Here is a 14,100-nt window from a genome sequence, read left to right on the forward strand (position 1 = left end):
TTTCTTTCCTTTCTTGCCTTGGTATCTTCTCCCTTATGTGCCTATAATAAAATACGTGCAAGGATATGAATGTTAAATTCTCCGCTCCGTCGTCGTTTCTTCCTCTTTAAAGTAACTATTATTTCCAAAGCCTTTAGAATTTATGTATCTATTTATTTATGCTGTTTTAAGAAGATTCTTCATTTCCAAACTTGGAATTCACTTGAAACTTTCTCATATGTAGCTTTGTTCTCACTTTGTTTTTGATAATTATATTTAAGATTCGTGTTAACTCGGATACTTAGAACTTTGCCTGTGAGTAGAAATTTTTTGTTTTTTTTATTAATTTCATTGCTTTTATCTGCTTTATTTTTTTTCATTACAATTTTGAACTGATGAAAGTATTTTTCTTTAATTTTTTTTTGCTTGATTTTATGTAATCTTGGCTTATCAGAATCGATTCTCCGTCTCTAATAATTAAAGTTGTCTTCTTTTTCTTCTTCCTTTTTGTTTGGTTAAATTACCGCTCAAAATTATGTTACCCTGTGGTGGAATTTTGAAATTTTCGAATTGGAAATTGATTGGGCTTTAAGGAATATTTTATTGTTCTTACTGATTATACTATTATTAATAAAAAATTATTATCTTTTGCTGCCTCATGAAATTCGCAATTTTCTATGGCAGGTTGAAGAGTTGTGAGATTTTGGAAAAGTGTTTCCCTTTATTAATATCGATTTGGAGTGTAAATCTTAGCTATTGCTGGAATACATTGGGGGCTTATGCTACTCGTGACACCCTGTAAAAGAGCGGTCTCACTCCTGCAATGTCTCTTGCTGGTTCTTTGCAATTGTCCCATGATTTGGGACTTCGCAGGAACCAGGGATACAATAAAAAGTTTAAGGTACAGGATTCCTCCCTCCTTGTCCCTAAGAAAGCATATTGTATGCTGTTTGGCGTATTTTTTTAATTTATGTATTTGAATTTTTCTTTTTTCTTTTACCGTTTTGTGTTTTCAGTGTAATGGGAAGGAGCAAGTCGCATTTATTGAGTGCTACCCTCTCATCTCGTTCTTTGGTATGACTTCCAGCTCTAAGACTGGTGCTTCTTTGTTTAGGATACTGTTTCTCTGCTGTTAGGTGACTGAGATTATGAACATTGAATTGTCAAAAAGAAGAAAAGGTGTCGCCTTATCAGGTGCATGCATATCTGCAACATGCATGTAGGATTCTTGTTGCTTAAGTTTTCTTAGCTGTCTTGTCTTGGTTTTTGTGGTTTGCTTCAAATTTGGTTAAGCCAAGTTAATTATAGATGCATTACTTGTATGAATGGACATTAATATGATAGCTTTTGTTTGTCAATATCATTGTTTCAAAATGCATGGAAACTCTCACGAAGTGTAAATTGCAGGTAGGTGTTTCTGCATTGTAGCATATTGTCATTAATTTGTCTATTTCAATCTCTCAATCACTCTAACAGTTATTATTTCAGTGATTGAACTATATTGTCAGAATTATTCTGGATGAAAGGCTAGATTTATGTTCTCCTTTTAACTTTTCACGTAAATATTACTTGGCTATCCCCATAGACTCTTAGAAGCTGAAACCTTTGGTTTTATCGTCTATATTAGTGATTATATAATTGCAATTGTAGTTTGATGCCGTGCACTGCTTTGTATCCCTTCGAAAGGTGTTATCGAGATTTTTTTTCAATTTTTAGTGATGTTTGAGGATATCTTTGTCTTCTTCCCTTTTTGCCACAGGTTCTGCAACAAGATTCTTGGAGAATTCGCCTCTCTGACGGTTTGTGCAGGCCAATACATTCTGTTCCATACAGAAACAATGCTTTTAGGTGTCATGCTTTTCGAGCACCAGGCCAGATATTTGAACTTCCTGGTGTAAAAGCTGTATCTGTTGCAGTGAGAAGGTACCCTTTTTCCCCTGTTCAGTCATTTACTTAAATGTGCAAGCATATTTGTTTTATTGAACTTCGGGATCGTTTGTGCGGTTATCTATTTCATACGGATAAATGCATTTTCTTATTATTTCAGCATTTCTAGCATTACTTTTTACTAGGATTCAAGTTCTAAACATGTCTCTAACTATTATTTAGGAGTAATTACTTTCTTCTGCTTCAGTTAATTTATATTTACATGTGGTTTCATGTTTCCATGACAAGCATATTGTATAATTCTGTAAAAAAAATAAGGTTGCTTTTGGGTATTATTTTAATGTTTACAAACTGCAATGATTTAATTGCAGTTAATATTAAGCCCTTCGTATCATGCAGGTCATATAATATCTTACAAGGTAGTCCTCTTGTATTTAAGTTGGTTCCAGCATTCAGTATTATAATTTTTGCCCTATGGGGTGTTGCACCACTTATTCGACAGAGTAGAAGCCTCCCTTTTCATGTATGTGCACTCCTTGAAGTTGGTGCTTAATTCTGTTATTTACCATGGTTAATATACGTCTGGCCAAATTGGGTCAATGCATTATCTAATACTCTAAGATTACCTGCAGAAGAGTGATAATAGCTGGAAGAAGAGTAGAACACATTATATTACAACCTCTTATATTCAACCTTTGCTGCTGTGGACTGGAGCAATACTCATATGCAGGTGCCACTATCATGATGTGTTTTTGAAATGCAAAAGGAGCTCTGTATTTTGCTGTTATAAAATGCAAAATCTAGTTTCAAGCGTTCAACAAGCATGCATGTTATTTGGGTACTTCTTGCAGAACACTGGATCCATTAGTATTTCCTTCAGAAGCTAGCCAAGTTGTTAAGCAACGGCTTTTAAATTTTGTCAGATCATTGTCAATTGTGCTGGCCTTCGCATAGTGCTTATCTAGGTGAGCATGCATTCTTCTCTGTTTAAATCTTTCATCATAAAATGCTTTATGAGGATGGTCTCTGGCTTTAGTATTATTTAATATTTTTTTTGAAATTTTAGTATTATTTAATATAACAGACAAACATTGCTTTGTTGCTGGTGAGCTCATCAGTGAATTTGTTGCTGAAGTCCACTTATATTTATTCAAAAAAAAGAGCTAAAAAGAAAGCAATCCACTTCCAGTTTGTTTCCTACAAATGTTTCTCTCTAAAATAGTCTAATGAAAGTGATAAATATAACCTTCCAACTATATCAACTAAAATTTTGTTAGGAGGAAAATGGTGACAGCTAAAGTTGTGAGGAGAAACATGGGGGAAGGTATGTGTTGCGCACATCTAGGGCCAGTATGAAGTATGAATTGATTTGTCGTTGGATCTATAATTTTTCTGAATCTTGTTCTACTGAAATTGATTTCTCAATGTTGATAATGTTTACCTAGTTGAATACTTCTTGATAGTTGTTTTCTAAAACACTTCCATGCAGCATGATTCAGCAACTGCAGAAATTCTTCATGGAGACAAACGAGACCACTGATGATACGAGAAATGTAGGTGCCATTGCTGTAGCATAAACCATTTGATATTTGATTACTAATCTTCTTGTTATTGCTATTGTTTATTGCAAAAGAATTGAAGTGCATGCGAAGTGTCACTCTGATGCCTCCATTCATTACAGAGAGACCTATACTACACATCAGTTACCTTTCTTTACGTTTATTTATGTACATACTTTTCTTGGTTGTATTAAGGTAGCCCAAATTGTGATGTGTTCTAACTAATTCATAAACTTCTCTCGTTCTTTTGGCAGATGGGTTTCCAGTTTGCAGGGAAAGCTATATACTCTGCAGTTTGGATTGCCGCTGTGTCATTGTTCATGGAGTTGCTTGGTTTCTCTACTCAGAAGTGGCTAACTGCTGGAGGTCTTGGGACAGTTTTGCTGACTCTTGCTGGTCGTGAGGTACACCTAAATATCATTTTCATACTAATTCATTGCAACTTATAGTTTTTCTGGAATATGCTTCACATTCTTGGTGGTACCAATGGACAATTCTTTCTTCTTCTTTTTTAAAGTAAAAATACTTTATTTTAACTGCATTTTAGCAAGAATATTATAGGTGATATAGGACAGGAATGTGGGTTTGCATACAAAAATCTGATTATATGGTGGGCAAGAACTTGTGGTTGAACTTGGAGGTAGCTTTGGTAAAGGTTTGGTAGGTTTAAAGAGACTGATTAAGGACTAGTCGGAAATCTGAAACAATGCTAGAAATAAGGGATAAGAGGAAGAAGAAGATAAAGATATATGCTCCACACCCACAGTTAGAAATCGCTTCATACAATCCTGAGATAGCATAACTGATCCTGCATTGATAACATCTGCAAAATTATATTAAACTTGTTCTTTATCAATTGAAAGAGATAACGTACTTACTTATAGTGTTCTAGCAGTCCTTTTCTCACAAGGACTTAGAGATAGGAAACCACCAAAATTTGAACTATTAAAACAATAACAGAAGGAAACTGTAAAATAAACCCTTTAGGATCAAATCGTGGGATTTTCTGCTAAGTTGGAAATTGCTAGAGTATCCCAGAAAACCCCAGGAAAACAAGAAATGAAATCAAACCCACAACTTTTAACATATGAAACATAAAACTAGTACTTTTTTGTTTTATCTTTTTCCTGTCCTAAACCAGTCCAAGATGAAATAAAGATCAGGATTCCAAACTTTTTGAAAGTTAATCTTGACTTTTCTTGATCCCTTTATTGTCTGTATCAGTATATGTATTTTCCAGTGCTTGACATTTTGTTGTATGTTATTGTAGATATTCACAAATTTCTCTCATGTGCAATGATTCATGCAACTCGACCTTTTGTTGTGAATGAATGGGTTGAAACAAAGATTGAGGGATATGGAGTTTCTGGTACCGTTGAGGTTTGTATTTGAGCCCTGTCTCTGAATAAAGCTGTTTAGAGAAAAAGGTGGACATCTTACTTAAATATACTTTATGATTATGGTGTTTGTTTTAGATCTCCAAATTATGATTGGGTTTTAATGATGTGATTCCCTTAGTGCACTGAAAAAGCAACAGGCATCATTTGAAGATTTTCTTATATGGATCTTAATGTTCTTTTCATATTCAGCATGTTGGTTGGTGGTCACCAACAATAGTAAGAGGGGAAGACCGTGAAGCCGTTCATATTCCAAACCATAAATTTACAGTAAATGTTGTGAGAAATCTCAGTCAGAAAACTCATTGGCGCATTAAAACTCACCTGGCCATCAGTCACTTGGATATCAATAAGATTAATGTAAGGAGTTATCCCAGCATGTAATAAATTCTAATTCACCTTTGGAGACATTGAATTGCATTTAGAGTGTTTCCTTTTTATACATTTTTTGTGGATCCCTTTGTTTGTGCAGAATATAGTTGCCGACATGCGCAAGGTCTTGGCCAAGAATCCTCAGGTTGAGCAGCAGAGATTGCACAGAAGAGTATTTCTAGAAAATGTCAATCCTGAAAATCAGTCTCTTTTGGTTCGTGTTGAACATCTGAACTTTTTATGTGATCATTCCTTTCATCATGACTTGGTGAATTGTGTTCCAATCATCACTCTTTGATAGATTCTTTTGTCAGCAATGTCGCAAGACATTAAAAGGATTTGCCTCATCCAGTGTCTTTTTATATTTTATGTCAAGTGGTATGAGGGTGTGATGTGGTTAGATACCTTTTCCATTCAAATCTTACCAACCAAAAGGCATTTTGCAATCTGTTTATGGTAGCAGGTGCTTTGTCTTTAAAGTCGAATCATATCAACCTCGGAGTACTGACCTTTTCCTGATGCCTTTTTGAGTGATGTTTCAATTTTTATACTTTATTGATATGGTCTATGTATATTTCCTTTAAGCATTTCTAAGCATCTGTATAATTCAAGAACTACCATTTTTAGTTTCTTTCTCTTAAAACTTTTGACAAGAGGTATAATAAACATATTTATGGTTTGCCCCTTTCTGGTATAATGAGCAACAATAATCTAAGATTTTGAAGATTTATAAAATGAGAAGAGAATAAACATGAATCTTATTACGGGCACTGAGACCTGACATCTTAGATGCATTAGATATTGTGCAAGCTTGTGTCTATCATCTATGTCTGATGAGTTTCTTTCCGTCATTCTTTCTTATTTGACAGATACTGGTGTCCTGTTTTGTAAGGACTTCCCATCTTGAAGAGTATCTATGTGTCAAGGTAAGAGGATATTTGTATTGAAATTTCTACCTTTTAATGATGAATGTGGCCTGTGCAATTGGATTTCAGGGTGTTTGGGTGCATCAATGACAATGGCTGTAGTACAACATGCTAGAAAAATTTGCTTATAACTTTGTCGGCAGCAGTAAATGCTTGCCAGTATGGTATAATTAATTTGGTACAGATCCCAGAGAATATTAAAATAATCAATTATATCAAACAAGTATCTGAAATGAATCACTGTCCAGCATTTGGAAAGGTATAACAAATAAATATTTAAAGACAACTTACGCACAGTTTTCTGTTGAATTAAGTTTGCGTATATTTTATTAGAAGGCTGCTCAAGAAGCCTTTCATAGATGTTATCCTCTTTATCACAAGCAATAGTTTTATAGATTTATCCTTTCGTTTGTCCTTTTTTTGCTGGTATATGCCTGCATTAGGGTGCTGATGTAACATTCTATAACTTCTGTTGGTTTGTTATTAAAAAAGAAGCCTTTTGATTATTTTTAGAATATTTCTTGTCAGCGAAAGTATCTTCTTTTACGGTTGATATATTTGAGTGGATCCATTATTTGTCTCTGTGGTTGTGATTCAGGAAGCTATACTTTTGGATCTCCTTAGAGTCATCAGCCATCAGCGTGCCCGGCTTGCCACATCAATTCGCACTTTGCAGAAAATTTATAGTGATGCTGACTTGGAGAATATACCATTTGCAGACTCTGTCTATAGCCGTGGTGGAGTGCCATCTAACAGGCCTCTGTTACTCATTGAACCGTCTTACAAGATCAACGGTGAAGATAGAACAAAAGGCCGTTCCTCACGTCCAGCCGGAGAACAAGACAGTAAAACCACAGCTCGGCCTAGTGCTGACACTAAAGCAGACAAGGCAGGAGCAACACCAAAGCCTGTCTCCAAGGCTAAAGGAGCACCATCAATTGAACCCAAAGCAGATGCCAAGATTGGAGAAACTCCAAATTCTGACACCAAGGAGGACCTTAAGGCTGCATTTGCATCAACATCTGATCTCAAGACAGATTATAAAGTAGGCATGAAATCACCATCAAAATCTGTCCCGAAAACAAGTTCTAATGCCATTGAAACATATAGTCCTGACCAAAAAGTTCTCGATTCAATCTCTGATAATTCGCCCCAAAACAAAAAGGTCACTGACAAGCAACAGAATATTGCAAGGCAGAGTAGCAAGTTAGATAATCCTTCAGTATCCTCATCAGATGCTGGTATTGACAAAGCAGGTGGGTTACGAGAACCTCTCCAATCAAAACAGGAAGGTGAGAAGCTGCCAGTCTCTCAGCCACCAATAGCAAGACCTGTGTTGGGAGGAAAATACAGTTCTTGGTGTTGCATTAGAGGGCTCAAAGAGAACACTACCCATTGAAGAAGGGATGACTCCATCCCCAGCAGATGCAAAAGAAATGGCTTCTGCAAGCCGGAATGGAAGTGGATCCACTGCTGAGGATAAGAAAGATGGTCAGGTTCGGTCCTCTCCTAGTACCCCTGACGAACTGTGATGTATGTGAAAGCTAACTACTCATCCCCTGAGCCATGTACTTGAATTATCTAACACTTCTCCTGACACCTACACTGTGGAGCTGTATTTTCATCAAATTGTCCCATACGTGTATATTTTCTTCTGATCACTCTTTCATTATTAATTTTCAAAATCTGTTTATCTTGAAAGGCTCGGCAATATATCATTTTCCATTTTACATTTTTGATGATTGTAGAATCAATATTGTAGAATCAACCAATATTAAAAGCAATTTGAGGCTGGTTTTGCATGGTTCATTATACCAAGATGTTGGCAAATAATCTAGGACTGCAATTGAGCAGATTAGTTGCTCTGCAAGTATACTGGCTGCTGCTCTATGGAAGCAGAGCAACATTCACGCTGTCATCACAAGTTGCCGACTATATTGCGTGTTTATCTTTTTCCCTTTTTTTCTTCTCTTGATTTCATTATGGTTAATGAATCCAGAACTCCATGAACCACAGCCTTCAAACAAAGCAAACCCATGGCTGATCTTTACGTCATCGTGCAGTTTCTTCATCTAACATGCACCGTGCATTAAAAAGTCAATTCAGCAGAGAGGAGTATGAGCTTTGACCCACCGGAATACTTGATGGAAACAAGGCCGGCAAAGGGAAAATGAGAGAAAAGGCTGAAAATTGATCATTCCCACCATTTTTAACTGTTCACCGCAAGAAGAGACGGCTTGGTTAGCTTTTTTTTTTTTCTTTCTCCCTCCAATTATTCATTATGAATGTATCTTTTAGAACAGAACGGAACATGAATCGGGTAATGGAGTATCACTCCCTTGGTTTCAGTTGTATAACCAGTCGATAATTTTATTGTGTGATTAGCCAAGAACGAGATCGACGTATCAAGCAAGTTCTTCAGTCCATGACTATATTCAATAACCCTTAAAAGGTCATTCTTTGCTCTCACCTATGGGCTAGAACCACGTGCAATTTGCAAGTACAGAAATAGAGCCACCACTTAAAAAATACGAGTATATTGAATTAGATATAGTGCCTGCCAACTGCCAAGGAAAAACTCAAATCTCTTAGCGAGGGCTAGATGTTTGATATTGACATGAGAAAGGTTGTACAGACAGCTTCACAGGCAGAGATATGCAACAAATACATTCCAGATCTGCCAACTATACGTCACATACTCCACTCCACAGTCCATACTCATAGGATCCACAATGAACTTGATGCTAACAACCCCACTCTCGATATAAATTACCACCGTCCATACACTACACAATACCAACTAACAACGCTAGCTGTACCACTTTTTATCTTAGCGGATAAATGGGGTCGCTGCTTATTTATGATGCCAATAGTACAAGCCAAAAATAATAGCTGCAGTATTAAAATCAATAAAAAACAGAAGGTACTCTCACTTCCTTCAGCACGCCCTCTTTTATGGCTTAAGCTTGGCACATGCAATCAGGTGCAGGGTATGTATATATGGACTGTTTTGGTTTCCTTAACTTGAGTTGCCCCTGCCTGTTTTGATGCCCTTCCACCACTGCCTGCCGGAATTCTGACCAACTAATGCTTTTGTTAAGGAAGAGTTGGCCCAAGAGAGCCATATTAGGCTTTATGGTCTTCAGGTTCTCAAAAGTTCGATGTCCCATCTGTTTGCATCATAGCAATTGTCATCTATTAGAGGGTTGAGATGTATATCATTAACTTAGCAGAATGCTAGAAAATCACAAAAACTGTAAAGTACTGCACTTGCACAAAATTGTTTGAAAATATTCCCCACCACCACCATCCAAAAAGACGATGAAGTCTATGCCTTTATTCCACATATCAGCTTTCTAATAGGGCACCTAAACCATCCATTGGTTAAAACACTCCACATTCAACCCAATGAGAATTGAACACATATTATCTGTTAATGATATTGAGCAGCAAAGTGGAAAGTTCTGTATCTATAAGTAATTCCAGGCTATAGATATGTGATACCACCCTGTAGACAGCCAGAGAATACTCACCAAAGCATTGTGCATATTCCCAGGAGAAGCTGAGACAAAGATGTCACTATGCATACCAACATAGTAATCAACTGCAGCTAACAAAGAAGCCTTTCCTTTTATATGGACCCTCTCCTCTGAAGAGGCAAGGCTCTTTTTGTCTTCCATCAGTGGGAACAGCTCTCGAAGGGTGGAAATCCTAGCTTCCCCACCATATACCTGAAATATGTGGCCATTTGACGAATAAATAGGGGAGAGAGTGCACCATATATATGAAGAAGTTGTGAAAAAAAGGCTAGGGGAGAAGAGAACATTGCAAAACCAAAATTCCCAGGACAAAGGACCTTGTGGGAGGCAAGATAAAGACGGGTACTATTGTCAAAACCCAAAGCTGCTAGAAGCAGTCCAATTTCTTCAGGAGTCAATGGGCAACGCCCCTGACTTCTCAACTCTTCATCAGTAAACTGAGAATTGAGAACCCTTCCTTGCCAAATTGTTTGTCGGTACTTGGCCAGAGCCAATTTTTCAGCTTTGCCCCCACCAAAATCACAGGCTGAATGGGCAGCCATATCCTGCACGTATACAAGGTAAGTGAGGAAGCCAGTAAAGAAAAATTGCAATCCTATTAAAATGAAATAGGTCAATCACATGTTAATTAGTTTTTCCAATTGTTAAAACTTGTCAAAAGGACCGGTGCAGAAAGGATGCTACAACCATGTCAGAATATTATTTTCACAACAGCATGGCCATCTCATCCTTTTCATGGACATAGCATGTATAAGCTGTACAAACAGATAGTGTACGAGGTCTAAAAGATGAAATAGATACCCTAATAGTGGAGCTTAAGGATTAGGAGAAACAAGCTCATGCATATGGAAAACTTCAAAATAACACTTACGGGTAGGAAACAAGTAGGGGAAAAGGCAGAAGGTTCAAATCAATTTGACCCCTTTTACTCTTTCTTTTAATATGCTCAATGATATTTCATACTAAAGCTTATATAAAAATCAATATCACATTGTTAAAACACAAGGATCTTAAATCTATAGGATAAGTAGGTTATACCTTATCAAACCGAAGGTGTACCACAACAAATTTCTGCGGCCTTCGTTTGTCATTTTGATCGGTGGTCTCCCTGAGATAGTTAGTGCTAAGTGCTTCACTTTCACCAGGAGGATACCTGAGGCGATGGACAAGGGCATCTCCAAGTGCTCTAATGTGCGGAACAAAGACTAATGCTTTAAAGTTGACTTTACAACGTAGTTTCTGGATCTCACTTGGCAAGTTGTCAAAAGACAAGCGGTGAGAGAATGGAGAAATTGCAGCAATCCCATAACTGTACCAAAATATGACATGTAATATAGATCGCATAAATTGGCAAGTAAGAACTAGGTTAAAATCACAAAACACAACTAACAGGTCGGTTCACATTTCCTAATTAAGTTGGAACCATAACAGTGAAATCAACTCCATATGTACATTAATTATGAATTTAACCAATCCAGAAAAGCATCAAAATTATTGAGTGTCTCATTATGCATGAAAGTGCAATATCTACAAAGGGATAGATGAAGAGAACAAATCAAGTGCATGTTTATGTCTAATGCCCCACAACAGAGTACAGAGTACTTGATCTGGTACAAAAGGTCCTTAGGCCCAAAATTTTTAAAAGCAACTAAACTGTGTATTCAAATCAAAAGGTTCAGGTTGCTACCAACCTTTCTAGTACAGGCAAGACATTCTCAAGATACCAGTTTGCAGATGCATGAACAGGTGCTCTTTTAATTCTGGTGGCTCGAATAGCAGTGGCATAATACTCTCTTGTGCTCCAGGAGAATTCATCAGGCAGTTCTTTGACAATTGAAATGTCATCCTTCAATACATTAATAAAGTGATCCACATCAAATATATCCATGAATGTGCTGCAGGGAAAATAATTACTTCAGAAAAATGCCTCCTTAAAACTGAGGCAAAAACTACACATTTCCATTTGAAATAAGAAATGAAAGGGAAAATTTCCTTCCACACAATGTACCTTGAATCTTGCCAAACAGGATTTACTTCAAGATGCGGGATCACAAGTGTTGCATTCAGTATTTTAGCAACAGCAACAGCATCACATATCTAAAACAAAAAACAAAAAAAACCCTAAATATCTGACTATCAAACTTCTTTTCAAAAACAAACAAGAGACTAAAAATATTTAATCAAGAGATCTATAAGTATTGAATGCTTTGTAATTCTTGACTCCTCTAAGTACTATAAATGCAAATGACTACCTACCCCCATTCTTTGCTGGTTCAGTCCCCCATCAAGAAATACCTGCAGATATCCTTCAGATTTCTGTGGCAATGCTGCTCAAAGTAATCGAAGGGCAAAATTCAAGAAAATTATCATGATCAGGAAATATAGTACAAAATGATTAATACCACAAACTTAAGTCTCATAACTCAGAATACTGATGATAAAAAGAATCCACAACTAGAAATCTCATTGGTGATCACTCACAAGGGGCAATTACACATTCAAGACACGGTCTCCACCCTTGGTCAGCCAAAGGAGCCCAGAGATCAGACTGCTCTCCATTGGACTGCATAGGAAAATAGAAGTAAATCAAACAGCAAAATTACAAGTCATAATACAGTCAGAAATGGAAAATAACAACATATGCATGTGCAGGCACACAAACACACAGATGCTGCTTAACAAACATCTACTCACATTTTCACGTTGTAAGGCACTCCTGAGTAAAGGTAAATGTCTAGGTTTCGGAACATTCCACTCCTGCAACCAACGTCAAAGGGCACAATTAGAAAATTCCCTTTCCAAGCCCAAGAAATAGTATAACTTCCAGCTAGTCGAAGTCCATTTCCTTCCCAAAGATCAAATTACGAGCATTTATCATGCTAACACTCAGCAGTCAGCACAAATTACTACAAGGATAATTTTATCTTCTTTTATGGTCTATTGCAAGGGTCCAAAGTCCGTTCCTTGCACAAAATCCCACTACCAATAGATTAATGGGGGAATTAGACACCGGCCAAGAGTAAAGGCTAACGAAGTATTGGTGTTACTGTTACAACAAACCTTTCTATTTTTGTGAATTTTGTGCGCAAAGGTATTCAATAAACCCAAAGAATTAGAGAATTAGCGAGGCTAACGAAAATTTACAAGAATGGAAGAAAAGGTGACTTGCTGAACATTATTTTCAATTTTCCAGTTCAGGTAAATTAACTCATATATTACCAAGACAAAAATTCCAGGTTGGCATAATTTTCAAAGAAACGATGTGATCATCCGACACTTTGCTAAATAAGCTTGCCACATAGCCACAAACTTCTGTCGGCAAAATAAACTCAAACTAATCCTCACTTCCCATTTTTAGTAAACTGGAAACCTTTCATTGAACAACCTCAAACCTCCCATTTCTCAGTTTCATGAATTTTCTACAAAAGAAAATTAGAACCCAGAACCCATTTTCAATTGAGAAAAGAGTATTTCACAACAGAAAAAGAAAAGTATATGAACATACCGAGAATGTAGAAGGGGAAGCATGGCTGAATGGAGTAAACAAACAAGGCAAAAAAACTGGGAAAAGCAACACAAATAACCCAGCAATTACTTCTCTTCTAAAAGGCTGATAACAATGACTCTGGTAATGAAACCTCATCATTTTTTCCCTTAAAGCTGAGAAACCCAGATCTCCAAAATGACCACTTTCCTCAGTTTTTTCTCTTTTTCTTTCCTTTCTCTTGGCTTTGATAGGCCTTGATAACGAAAATCACTCAAACAAGCAACACCAAAACAAAATAAATATAATCAACAGCCAAAAAGAAGAAGCTCAACTCAACAAGCACCCAACATCACATGAGTAACTCTCTCTCTCTTTCTCGTTCTCTTTTCTTTCGTTCTCTCACTTTCTGGCCTTAGTTAAGGCATCTCAAATGGACACCTGTACAGCTTTGATTATGGAAAACTGTGTCCTTTTCCAAAGGGACCCCATCCAAAAAAAGACCCCATAGATAAAGTTTAAAGCTTTTTGCTTGTGCATGAAAAAACACAGTAAAAAATTATTTTAGTAGTACATCATAAATAAGAATCAGTAAAAATCCCTTCTTTTCATCAATTTTTTCTTTTTAGGTTTGAGAAAAAAATTAGACCGTTAGGTGTTGGTGGGGTTTTTGTGAAGCTTTTGATTAAAGGTCTCATCTTTATTAGTGAACAGTAATGAGAATGTGATCAGAACACCGACACTTGCCATTGGAACTATTAAATCCTTTAAGATTGATGGTTTATGCGTAAATATGAATATGGGAGATGTGATATCATGAATCTGGGCCCCACAATGTTTCTGACAGATCGATTTTCAGTTTTGCCTAAAATTAAAGTGAACAAGTTTGTTAATTTAGGCTCCAAATTCGATGGATTTTCTCCTGCTATATTATGGTTTCTTCATATGTTCATTTCA

The 14,100-nt window shown here is 36.6% G+C and overlaps 2 protein-coding genes across 2 annotated transcripts; one reads left to right on the top strand and one right to left on the bottom strand.

Annotated features, from left to right (window-relative positions):
* Nucleotides 75-7,932, top strand: LOC18611464 (mechanosensitive ion channel protein 2, chloroplastic). Its single transcript, XM_018119857.1, is given in 15 exon segments — nt 75-111; nt 664-882; nt 996-1,053; nt 1,739-1,902; nt 2,266-2,389; nt 2,499-2,596; nt 2,718-2,831; nt 3,356-3,419; nt 3,680-3,841; nt 4,707-4,805; nt 5,015-5,182; nt 5,295-5,408; nt 6,064-6,120; nt 6,719-7,459; nt 7,461-7,932. Coding segments are annotated over 14 exon segments (2,235 nt in total). The 5' UTR covers nt 75-111; nt 664-802; the 3' UTR covers nt 7,653-7,932.
* LOC18611465 (uncharacterized protein At1g04910) lies at nt 8,642-13,559 on the bottom strand. Its single transcript, XM_007047729.2, has 10 exons — nt 13,165-13,559; nt 12,354-12,416; nt 12,141-12,222; nt 11,916-11,986; nt 11,668-11,756; nt 11,351-11,554; nt 10,698-10,968; nt 9,977-10,204; nt 9,654-9,851; nt 8,642-9,290 (listed from the first exon to the last, which is right to left on the bottom strand). The coding sequence occupies exons 1-10, from the start codon at nt 13,303-13,305 to the stop codon at nt 9,081-9,083; spliced, it is 1,557 nt and encodes a 518-aa protein (XP_007047791.2). The 5' UTR covers nt 13,306-13,559; the 3' UTR covers nt 8,642-9,080.

Source organism: Theobroma cacao, chromosome 1, assembly GCF_000208745.1.
Source record: "Theobroma cacao cultivar B97-61/B2 chromosome 1, Criollo_cocoa_genome_V2, whole genome shotgun sequence".
Classification (NCBI taxonomy): domain Eukaryota; kingdom Viridiplantae; phylum Streptophyta; class Magnoliopsida; order Malvales; family Malvaceae; genus Theobroma; species Theobroma cacao.